The sequence below is a fragment of the Agrilus planipennis genome, unplaced genomic scaffold (genome assembly GCF_000699045.2).
Source record: "Agrilus planipennis isolate EAB-ADULT unplaced genomic scaffold, Apla_2.0 scaffold12, whole genome shotgun sequence".
Lineage (NCBI taxonomy): Eukaryota > Metazoa > Arthropoda > Insecta > Coleoptera > Buprestidae > Agrilus > Agrilus planipennis.
The window spans coordinates 2,579,277-2,592,056 of NW_020439003.1; the positions used below are offsets into that span (position 1 = coordinate 2,579,277).

At 32.4% G+C, this 12,780-nt stretch overlaps 2 protein-coding genes across 5 annotated transcripts in view; one reads left to right on the top strand and one right to left on the bottom strand.

Moving 5' to 3' along the window:
- The window catches only part of LOC108736670 (disheveled-associated activator of morphogenesis 1), a 104,198-nt gene that overhangs the window by 50,068 nt on the left and 41,350 nt on the right, over positions 1 to 12,780 (bottom strand). Inside the window, exon 1 of one of the 3 annotated variants that reach the window (XM_018469175.1) lies at positions 1,643 to 2,242. The exons of the other annotated variants lie outside the window; for them this stretch is intronic. Within the exon in view, the coding sequence (XP_018324677.1) occupies positions 1,643 to 1,690 (48 nt within the window). The 5' untranslated portion in view covers positions 1,691 to 2,242. Of the gene's footprint in view, positions 1 to 1,642; positions 2,243 to 12,780 lie in introns of those variants that run through there. 3 annotated transcript variants of the gene reach the window in all.
- The window catches only part of LOC108736674, a 43,645-nt gene continuing 39,210 nt past the window's right edge, over positions 8,346 to 12,780 (top strand). The window contains exons 1-2 of one of the 2 annotated variants that reach the window (XM_018469189.1): positions 8,346 to 8,597; positions 8,651 to 8,921. In XM_018469189.1, the coding sequence (XP_018324691.1) occupies positions 8,547 to 8,597; positions 8,651 to 8,921 (322 nt within the window). In that variant the 5' untranslated portion in view covers positions 8,346 to 8,546. The remainder of the gene's footprint in view (positions 8,598 to 8,650; positions 8,922 to 12,780) is intronic. The other variant, XM_018469188.1, reaches the window with a different exon arrangement.

Genomic DNA, 12,780 nt, shown 5'->3' on the forward strand with positions numbered 1-12,780 from the left:
CTCCTCATCGTTATTTGTAAAGCCAACTCATTAACTAAATTATGAAGTAAATACATTATACATATAAATAAATTGACATACCAACTATGCCCAGTAATTGTTATTTTATTACCTCGTTTACACGTTGTTAAAAAAAGTACTGCATTTAAATTGATCTACGATTACATGTGACCAAATTTGTCCGTGGTAGTTTTGAGTGCATAGTATGTCCATGGGCAATTTAGTAACCATTATTTCGAAACACAATGGGGTAATTATCTAAATTACAGCGAATTTAAAAGGTTTGAAATGTACTGGAATGTTTTTCAATGGTTAACTAAATTATTTTTCGATACTATTTACGAACCGTCCTATAAAAGAACGAATATAGACGCGTTGTAGGGTAAAATTTAAATTGTCTCTTTAGGATTAGAAGAATGTCCATTGTTTAATTGAAATGTAATATTAAATCAAATGGCATTAAGACGTTTACTGATCAATAAACCGCCTCGGAGAATCGTTCTCCAAACTTTCATTTCCTTAGTAGGTTACCATGATTGTTCTTTCTTCTTGTGGAATGCAAATTAGTGAATAATTGATATATATGTGTATATATAGGAAGGTAACTGACCTAGGACTTTTGTGAAAATAAATATAATACTTTTTTTCACAAATTTCACTTAATCAATTCACAATGGGTAACTGCAATCTATCTATCAATCAAATATTAGTTATTTCGTATGATTAGTGTAAAGATCATAAATCTAAATGTAATGTGAACAAAAATTTTTCATAATTAATTGAATAATTTTCAGTGTCTACAATGTATAATGTACATCCAATAAAATTTTTACTTTTTGAAAATGACGTTGGAATAAATCAATTGATTAAAGTTCATACATGTGTTTAATTTTTTATATTACCTACTTCAAATGTACTGAAGTATTACGTTACAAAGTTTTTTTTTTTTTTGAGACATACTGTTAATATGGAAAGGAACATTAATTTGTAGCTATATCAATAAAATAGCTAAACGTTTTACAGTCAAATTAGTAACTAATAAGTCATACAAATTGTTTGTCGATCAGGCATTTCCGACTTATATTAATGGAAATTGACGTATTTGAAATCAACTTATTAGATTATATTATAATTTGAGAATTTTATGCGTCATTTGCGATATCGATTACAAAACATGTAATAGCTACTTTCCCAAAAGATATTAAAAAATTTAATACATAAGTGTAGCAGTTTTGAGGTGGACAGGAATATTAAAGAAAATTACCAAAAAACTAAATTACACAATTTGTTTTCATGCATTCAAACATACATGTTACACTGGATTCACTTTTCCAAAAGAAAAATTATTACAACTGAAAAGATAATTTTATTGGCAAGTTACTATTTTAAGATATATAGTAAATATAACAAAAATTTCTATCTTTATTGAAAATTTTTGTAAAATAGCAAGGACGATTTTAAAATCTTGTAGATGATAAAAGGATAAAAACACAATAACCGGTATGATGGTTATTTTTTTTATCTGATATGAATCTTCTGAAAAAGTTTTAAATTTTACACATTACAAATTGAAACGCCAAGGATTGTTAAAATGTAATTTATTATGAAAATAATTTAGTCTTATTTCAATAGATTAACATACCATATGAATTTTATCCATTATTTCCGTTATTTGTTCTTTGCTGCACATGGTGCTAAGTCAAGTAAGTACTTAATTAATAAACTTTGCCACAAAAAAAGTTCACAAAACAATCGATTACGATTTCGTCAGTCACCGCCGCGAAAATTCGGCACGGGATGCATCGGTCCGTTCACAACATATCCGGGAAACACCGGCGTCGCGGACTCGTCCGGAGCTTTCTTGTACGTTTTGCGCTCTATTCCAACAACAGAAGCAACAACAGCAGCTGATGATACCAGTAATGGAGCGTGTTGTTTGTTGTATAGCGATATAACCGGTGCACTGGTGCATCTGCGTAAAGCGGCACGAGCCGTAGACCGACACCGTCTGTCTATACAAAGTCTCGTTTCAGCAGCAAGTTGGTGGAAATCCACGGTGGAAACGGCAAGCGAATACTTCTACTACTACTACAACTACAAACTCACTCCTTTGGACAGGTGTATCGAGGTGCTCAGCCAAATAGAGTTTTACTCTGACGATGACGGCGAGAGAGAATGGAGACCGCAAGTGTACGGGAACATTTCGTACGAAGCCTGTACTAGTCGACAACAACGACCCACTTCATATGCATTTGTGTGGTAAAAATCGGCGCCTCTTTCACGAGAAAGTGGTATCATTTTTGTGTTCGTTGTTGATGATGATGATGCACATGTACACACAAATACCAAGTGATATTGATGCAAATCACTTTGACGATTGGCACCCTGCGGTCTGTCCATACCCACATCGGTTTACTTTATTACAGATGCAGGCAGTAAAACCGCACAGACAATATAGCTACAAAGAGTCTCCTTCATAAAAATAAAACTATGTAGTACACTGATTTCTAATCATTTAGGATTTGCATGATAAAGTTTGGTCCTTGTCCGCTAAAATTTCTTGGAGGTTATCAGGTACCTAACAAATATTTAGTTTTATCCAACGTTCTCTAGAAATTTTCCGTTTTATCATTATCTACTTCTTAGTAGTAGGTAGGGATATAAAGCAGAGCATAGCGCAGGGTAGTGTCTTCTATGCACGCGATTAATTTAGAAATTCGAAAAAGGTTGTTAAAGGTGTATGATTGTAGCGCGGCGCTGTACGGGTGCGAAACATGGACGATGGGCGCAACAGAAAAGAAAAGGTTAGAAGCATTCGAAATGTGGTTTTACAGGCGAATGATAAGGATACCGTGGATAGAGAAGGTTAGAAATGAAGACGTATTAGAATGAATAGAAGAACAGAGGACTTTATGAAATTCAATACGTAAAAGGCGAGATAGGTGAGTAGGACACCTTCTCAGGCATATTATAGGCAGAAACGGGAGTTAGGAGGGGTAGAAGTAGACCTAGATTAGATTACTGTTCGTAAATAGTTAAGGATGTGGGCTGTTCTAGGGAAATGCGAAAATTAGAGCACGATAGGAAAGAATGGAGGTACGTATCTTAGGACTGACGTCCTTATGATGATGACTTATTATTAAAAAAGTCATGTCTCACCCTCAATGTTATGACCATGCAGAGGTAATATAGTAACTATGGCCTACCAGTAAAACAAAACACTTACATGTAAAAACAGAATAACATAACAAACCTCTAAACTGTTACTTACTTGATAGGTATCAAGTTTAATTTAATCATGAAGAAAGTTTTCGAGCATCTGATTTCTTTATCTTGAATGGTAATTTATTGAACATTTGCGAACCCGAAACATTTGCAGACCTCACTCTAGTTATCATATTTATTTGCAAATACGGTTTAGGTATAACTATTTATGGTGAGACATGCGGCGATTGTAAATTCGGGCGATTTAAGATTTTTGTTAATTACAGTGGTAAAGGCCGGTAACAAAACAAAGGAGAGAGTCCGATTTTATGTAATAACAGCTGTTGTGATCGCTCAACACAATGTCTATTCAAGTAGTGGTACATAGTTGTAGGTAAATGCTAATTGTCAACCCATTACCCCTGTGGTTAATTAATTTCATGTTATTAAATGTTATTTCTATATATTGAATTATACGTACAATAATACATATTACGTAATTCTGTATATAATAAGAAGTAAGTAAATGTCTCGCCAAAGACGTTGCTATTTGAACAATACTTTCCAATAAGAAAACGTAATTAGGGTGAGGTCCGCAAATGTCCTACTTAATGACAGGTTTGCAAATGTCCAGGTCTGCAATTGTCCTAGATTCGTTTCAGTTTGTAGGACATGCTTAAAGGGCCTAAGTTCTTATAAGTTACGAAGACCATAGACATTTGATTTGTAGCGCTATTTCAGCTGCTGTTATATTTTTATGACTTTAAATTTTCCCTTTAATTCATAACGAGAAACCAAATTAAACATACAAGCCTTTTGAATTAATTATTATGCGCAAAGACAACGTAAACATAAATAGCGTAGCTACTTCGAAATGATGAATTTTACAATTTAAATTCTTAATTAAATAAAATAATTTTTATATTTGGGGCGCAATATACTGCTAGTGTTAAACAATTTTTGATAAATATTCAATTAACTCATGACTTCAAGCGGGATTTATATTGTAACTATGTAGTAACATACATAAATGTAAAAGATGAAAACTTTTGGAACTGATTGACTGTAGACTTCCTTGTAACAGCACCTGTCATTAATTTCATGCAACAATAAATTTCCATGCAAGGGTATTGTTACAGTCTTACGTTACAGGTGCTTATTTTGTAAGCACTGTTAAATCCAATTTGTCATAGTAATATACTTTGAGAAGAGTACGGAAACAAATGTTATATTTAGAAAATGTAATCAATATCGTCTTGCCATTTAAATTTTATCTAATTGTAAGGCAGATACTCAATTTCTTTTGGTATTTTTAACTACAACATTAGGTAAGTTTGTAACATAATTTTGTAGGGCTAATCTCTATCCAAGATACAAAATTATGGAGCGGCCTGGCTATTAAGACGCTTAATTAAAAGATCAAACTGTGCTTTAGACTTACTTTCGATGTCCAGGATGTTGTCATTTAATCGGAATTTTTGATTTAAAATTATCCATTTTTAACGTGTGGAGCGTGTTTGAATTTCAATATTTAATATGAAGTAATTCATATGTGTAAGGACTTTGCAACTTGGGCTTACGTTAGATTAAAGTGAGAGATTCTGTTATTGGCTTGTGTGAAGTCGAATGCTTAGGCTATTATCTAGATTATAGAGTTACAGAATATGCAGTGGCATTCGATGCTGATATCGTCGATGGGTCCAATACTTATATTAATTCGGATAGTGCGAAACATATATGCAAAATGTTTGTACATAGTTTAAGTTGTAATGGGAAATTCTTCCCAGAATCGAATGTGCATCAGAGATAAGTGCTACGTCCCAAAAGGTTAGGTTAGCTTGTTGTTTGGTGGTAGGAAATTAGAGCTCAAGAATGTTTGTTCTTAACCCAACAGTGTCCTCGAAAGCATGAAAATGGCTTACTCATTCTTTATTTGCACTACGAAATTAATTGAAAACGTTTTGTTTTAAAGAAGGTCCCTCATCATTATCATAAGATCGTCAGTCCTAACACTGGTTGGAAACGCACCTCCACTCCGTCCTATCCTGAATTAATCTTCGCATTTCCATAAAACTAGAACATCCCACATCCTTAACTATTTGCGAACAGTAATCTAATCTCGGTCTACCTCTACTCCTCTTAACTCCTGTTTCTGCCTCTAATATATCTCTGACTAGACCTTCATGCCTGAGAAAGTGTCCTACCAACCTATCTTGCCTATTTTTTATTGGCTTCCATAGAGTCTTCTGCACTCCTACTCTTTCTAATACCTCTTCATTTCTATCCTTCTCTATCCACGGTATCCTCATCATTCGCCTGTAACAGCACATTTCGAACGCTTCCAATCTTTTCTTTTTCGCCGCGCCCACCGTTCATGTTNTGTAATCATTTCAGTCGCTTGCAGTCTCTTTTATATTATATTGCTAGATGTAAATTACTTGAATATTAAGGCGTTCTGCAATCGTTTCAACCTGTTAAGTGACCTTCTAATAAATAACTCTCGGAAATACTTTGTGGAAATGCATCTTATTCGTGTAATGTGCGCTTACTTAAACGATTTCATGATTGTGTTCGTAAAGTTCGAGCTTACGAATCTGATCAGAGTTTATTTTCTAAACGATTAGTTCTCTTAATGATGCCCTCTAGAACGATTTGCTTCATATTATTATATCGAGGAGAGAAGAAAGAGGCGAACTCAAGAGTTCCTTGACTGGTTTGTTACTACTTGCAAGCATGCGACCTGTACAATTACGTATTTATCATAACGGCTTTTCCGAATATAACATACTCTTTGCAACGAGGAAACACTCGCGGAAATCGTTAAGGCAAGAAATAAAGTAGACAACGTCTGGCAATGGATCTCGAACGGCCAGTGCTGCCAATTGATGGGAAATTTCCCTTTTCGAACGTCAACGTAAACCACAATCGTCCTGTGATTGATAAAAATAATATTGAATTTACAACTCATGAAATATTGTGATGGTCATACGTGTGGAGATTCTTTAAAATATTTTTTGTAAAAACTAGAATTTTCCGCTAGCAATCGCAAAAAAAATGCATGTATACCTGAGATTGGATTTTTTTATTATCATGTGGGAAGTATGAAACCAAAACAAAAAAAAGTTAAATAAATATTGGGATCCATCAAATGGGAGGAGCCTAATAAGCATGGTGTTGATAAGTGAAATTATTTGATAGTCTGAAAATGAACATTCAAATGTTAAAATTTAAAAATTAATCACATAAAATGAACAAATTTTCATTACGGAATATCTATCGCTTTTACTTAATTTTTCATCTCTGATTTCCCAAATATTTCTTTATATAGATACATACCTACATAAAACAATTAGTTTTCATCGAAAAATAAAAAGCCTGATTCAGGATACTTGTTGGAGATCTTGAAATTTTCGTCGACTTTTTATTCAATTTCTAACAACTTTATGGATTTGATTATCAAATATTTTTCAGTTTATTAGTTACTAGTAAAAAATTCAATTTATTTAAATGCACCAACGGAAGACTGTTTTAGACCACCCTTCTATGGGCGTACTATTAATTCACTAAAAGTATGAGTTTGGAAAAGCATTTGCAGTATATTTGAATATGGTAACATTAACAATCAGAGTATAATCCCGTATGTTATTCTTGTTATATGTTTTGCCGCGACCGACAATATTTATTTATTATTATCATTAGAGTTTAACGATACCTGTGGAATGTCTGAGCCGGCTTCTTTTGCGAGAAAGTAAAAACCAGGTAATGGGACGAGATATTAAATCAAGAGCCGAATCACTTAACCAGATGCGATGCAACAAATTGCCCGCTAATAATAACGAACGAGTCCTTCAAATATGAATTTGTTGCGGTTCACACTAAAGTAATTTTAACGGGTTTCAAATAAACTGCGTATTGAAGTTCGTTATATAACTTGAAATCTGAATGAAGAAATCTCCAGGTAATATTTTTTTTTATAACTTAAACTTATCTTAAAAACTTAAATGTGATTACTTAATCAAAATCAATATCAAGCAATTTATTAATTTTACGTTACGTCATATTAGTGGAGCACAACAAAATTGTTCTCCAAAATAAAAGGAGGATGACGTTTGCAGTGTAAATTTGTGGTGGTAATAGTAACTGAAGCTTATCGCTGCGGCTGATTTTTTCAAATAAAATTAAAGAATTTCGAATTAAAGAGACCATTTAGACTGTATTAGATTTCAGCCACGTTTATACCTGTCAAAGATCTTGGACGACTACATAAAATTGAATTTGCTATCCCTCGGGAACAGCTATCTGTTTCTGGATGAAAGATACCCTATGTCCTTGTCTGTACCCCTGACCATGTGTCTACAAAATTTCATGATGATCGGTTGACTAGTTCATGCGTGAAAATGTAACCAACGAACAAACTCACATTCGCATTTATAATATTAATTAGGATAGCTCGCACTCAAAACTTGAGGTAGAAAATAGGAGAAATTAATATGAAGCAATATCTATGTTAAGAGGGAATAACAAATATTCCAGTTGTATATCACAAAGAAATTCAATTTCCGGATAGATCAAATTATTTTTTAAAAGTTCACCACCCCTAATCGTTTGTTTAATCTCTTTACAGTATCGCATTTGCAATTCGATGAAATAAAAAAAATAATTATTGCATTTCTTAGAACGCTTTCCATAACTATCTTTTAGAAAGTGTACTCGTTTTGCTGTTTTTATCATATTTTAGACAAAACGTAAGCATCTTAAACCATCTTATTTTTTAACAAACTGCTTTTTTTATTGCTTGGTTAAATTCTCTGACCAGGACGCTTGTAAAAGTAAATACGATTTTAGCTGATACTCTTGATTCTATAAGGAAGTACTTCGCGTACCCGAAATGTTACAATCAAGTACGCGATGAACTTTACTTTAAGAATAACCTTTTTATCTTTATTGGCATTCACTAGCACTTGCGATTTTAATTAGGAATATATGTTCGTTCATGTAGGTATGTATATGTATTTAGAGCAAGCCCATGAGAGATCATGCAGTTTCGCTCCAGCGTTCACACGATTTCTAATAATAGGTAAGAAAATTGCGTAATTCAATTATCATCTTATTTTTTTCATTGAAAGTAATTGACACTAAAATTGACTTAAAATGTCAAGTTCTTTATTAATTTTTCCTAAAATAACTATTGATGTAAACCAAAATTCGGTGTGAAGATAATTTTATAAAAAAAGGAAAAATATAAAACCCATTAAAAAAAACAGCAACAAAAAGATTGAATGCAATGAGGAAAGCTTCTAACGAATTTAAATCTTTACAAAAAGTCCGATTTCGAGAGACATATGAGGTTAGCAGAAGTCTCCTTAATATTAAGAAAAGTTTATCAATTCCGGGTAGGTACTTTTACAGATTAGGTATAATGCATAAAAAATAAATTACATTGCAGTATTTTCTAGAATGTAGCAACAAACTTTGCCCTGACTTCTTCAGAGCCTTCTTGGGCCCAACACTGGATGAAACGATTATATTTGTTATCCAAAATGCAATTAAAATAACGAATGGAACCCATAAAATAAACTTGTGCTGCAAGAATGCAAAATCTATTCTACGACATAATAGTGGAGATTACTACGGTGCACGTCCAAAAAAAATCGAATTTTTGTTTAAAAATAGCAATAGCAACACACAGCCAATCGAGAGCACCCGTACATTAGCAGGTACTTTCAGAAATACTGCTGATATAAACAATAAAAAAATGTGTTTATTATATAAAAGAGACACCGATTAAATTTACTGATAGTTAAATATGTACGCCGTAAAAACAGTAAAAGGATTTTAAAGAATAATTTATTTATTCTAAGAATAAAAAATACTACTGCAAGTGTATCACTAAAAAATCTTAACAAGATTAATGGGTACGTAATCAGTATTGTTGTAAAATGCTGGTAACAGTAGATCATCTTTTAAATAATGTTTGAAAGTAGAATGAAAAATATCTATACTTACATAAAAAATGAGACGATTCTGTGTAAACCCAAAGATATTATTGATAAAACCTTGACAAAATAACCGATAGGTGTAGGTAGATAAATATAAAAACACTCAAATGAAGTCACGAAAAATGCATTCATAACTAATACAAGCGAACTGTCCATATTAGTCGGTACCCGGCTAACTAAAAGGAAACCTTGAAATTGGCGTTCTACTAATCCAATACCTAATTAAATATCAATCTTTTACAACAAACTTTGTCTTCTTCAGTATGCGTTCTACCTCTGGCATATTATTTACGCCTGCGTGTAATCTAAAGTTACGGTAGTAAAAGGCAACCCGAAAGAAGCGGATATAATGGTGAAATTACAATACGATAAATATTTTAAACTGCACTAGTTATTAGTCCGGGAAGTAGCTAGGAATAGGTACAGGTGGATCGTTAGACAAGGACCACATACTAAAGTAGCACCCAAACTTTTCGATAAATTTATTTACACTAACGTTTCGCCTTTTATTGCGAAATTTTATCAAAGAAGAGGTTTTAAAGTTGATGAAAATAATTTTTTTCTTCAAATGTGCGGGATGTGATAATGTAGTATTATGAAGATGTAAAACATTAACATTATACTCCAACATATAATATGCATGTAAAAACAGAACAAATTGCTTTAAAACCACATGGAGCAAGTACACTTTACATTTAAAAACTGTAGAAGCGTTAATGTCGATTTTTTAAATAAACTGTCTTTTGCCTGTCGTGGTTTTGAATTTGTTTATTTTAAAATAAGGCACGAAAAAATCGAAATTGCAACATCGAAAAGTTTGCTCTAAAACTTCATTGGCATAAGTATGTTTCAAGTAAGTACTGTGCACTTAGGGTTAAAGTTATTTTTTATCGTGAAAATTTCTCCAGTTTCGTTTATTTTTAATTATTTTTATAAACATAATACGATTTTATGAACCCTATGGAAGTCAATAAAAAATAGGCGAGATAGGTTGCTAGGACACCTCAGTTATGAAGGTCTAGTCAGAGACATATTAGAGGCAGAAACAGGAGCTAAGAGTGGTAGAGGTAGACCTAGATTAGATTACTGTTCGCAAATAGTTAAGGATGTTTGCTGTTCTAGTTTTAGGGAAAGATAGGAAAGAGTGGAGGTACGTGTCCAACCAGTCTTAGGACTGACGTCCTTATGGTGATGATTATAATGAAAAACAAATAGAAGTAAGAAATTTGTATGAATAGCTAACCAATAGTGGGTATGCTTTTGGGGGGAAAATACAATACATTTTAAAAATTAACCAATTTTTTTATATAATGAAAGAAAAAGGCCAAATTACATTTTAATTGACATCCAGATTCCTACGTATCTATCGGGCGTCTAATACAATTGAAAACATTTGTTGTCAGACAGCACTTTTCCTCCTCATCGTTATTTGTAAAGCCAACTCATTAACTAAATTATGAAGTAAATACATTATACATATAAATAAATTGACATACCAACTATGCCCAGTAATTGTTATTTTATTACCTCGTTTACACGTTGTTAAAAAAAGTACTGCATTTAAATTGATCTACGATTACATGTGACCAAATTTGTCCGTGGTAGTTTTGAGTGCATAGTATGTCCATGGGCAATTTAGTAACCATTATTTCGAAACACAATGGGGTAATTATCTAAATTACAGCGAATTTAAAAGGTTTGAAATGTACTGGAATGTTTTTCAATGGTTAACTAAATTATTTTTCGATACTATTTACGAACCGTCCTATAAAAGAACGAATATAGACGCGTTGTAGGGTAAAATTTAAATTGTCTCTTTAGGATTAGAAGAATGTCCATTGTTTAATTGAAATGTAATATTAAATCAAATGGCATTAAGACGTTTACTGATCAATAAACCGCCTCGGAGAATCGTTCTCCAAACTTTCATTTCCTTAGTAGGTTACCATGATTGTTCTTTCTTCTTGTGGAATGCAAATTAGTGAATAATTGATATATATGTGTATATATAGGAAGGTAACTGACCTAGGACTTTTGTGAAAATAAATATAATACTTTTTTTCACAAATTTCACTTAATCAATTCACAATGGGTAACTGCAATCTATCTATCAATCAAATATTAGTTATTTCGTATGATTAGTGTAAAGATCATAAATCTAAATGTAATGTGAACAAAAATTTTTCATAATTAATTGAATAATTTTCAGTGTCTACAATGTATAATGTACATCCAATAAAATTTTTACTTTTTGAAAATGACGTTGGAATAAATCAATTGATTAAAGTTCATACATGTGTTTAATTTTTTATATTACCTACTTCAAATGTACTGAAGTATTACGTTACAAAGTTTTTTTTTTTTTTGAGACATACTGTTAATATGGAAAGGAACATTAATTTGTAGCTATATCAATAAAATAGCTAAACGTTTTACAGTCAAATTAGTAACTAATAAGTCATACAAATTGTTTGTCGATCAGGCATTTCCGACTTATATTAATGGAAATTGACGTATTTGAAATCAACTTATTAGATTATATTATAATTTGAGAATTTTATGCGTCATTTGCGATATCGATTACAAAACATGTAATAGCTACTTTCCCAAAAGATATTAAAAAATTTAATACATAAGTGTAGCAGTTTTGAGGTGGACAGGAATATTAAAGAAAATTACCAAAAAACTAAATTACACAATTTGTTTTCATGCATTCAAACATACATGTTACACTGGATTCACTTTTCCAAAAGAAAAATTATTACAACTGAAAAGATAATTTTATTGGCAAGTTACTATTTTAAGATATATAGTAAATATAACAAAAATTTCTATCTTTATTGAAAATTTTTGTAAAATAGCAAGGACGATTTTAAAATCTTGTAGATGATAAAAGGATAAAAACACAATAACCGGTATGATGGTTATTTTTTTTATCTGATATGAATCTTCTGAAAAAGTTTTAAATTTTACACATTACAAATTGAAACGCCAAGGATTGTTAAAATGTAATTTATTATGAAAATAATTTAGTCTTATTTCAATAGATTAACATACCATATGAATTTTATCCATTATTTCCGTTATTTGTTCTTTGCTGCACATGGTGCTAAGTCAAGTAAGTACTTAATTAATAAACTTTGCCACAAAAAAAGTTCACAAAACAATCGATTACGATTTCGTCAGTCACCGCCGCGAAAATTCGGCACGGGATGCATCGGTCCGTTCACAACATATCCGGGAAACACCGGCGTCGCGGACTCGTCCGGAGCTTTCTTGTACGTTTTGCGCTCTATTCCAACAACAGAAGCAACAACAGCAGCTGATGATACCAGTAATGGAGCGTGTTGTTTGTTGTATAGCGATATAACCGGTGCACTGGTGCATCTGCGTAAAGCGGCACGAGCCGTAGACCGACACCGTCTGTCTATACAAAGTCTCGTTTCAGCAGCAAGTTGGTGGAAATCCACGGTGGAAACGGCAAGCGAATACTTCTACTACTACTACAACTACAAACTCACTCCTTTGGACAGGTGTATCGAGGTGCTCAGCCAAATAGAGTTTTACTCTGACGATG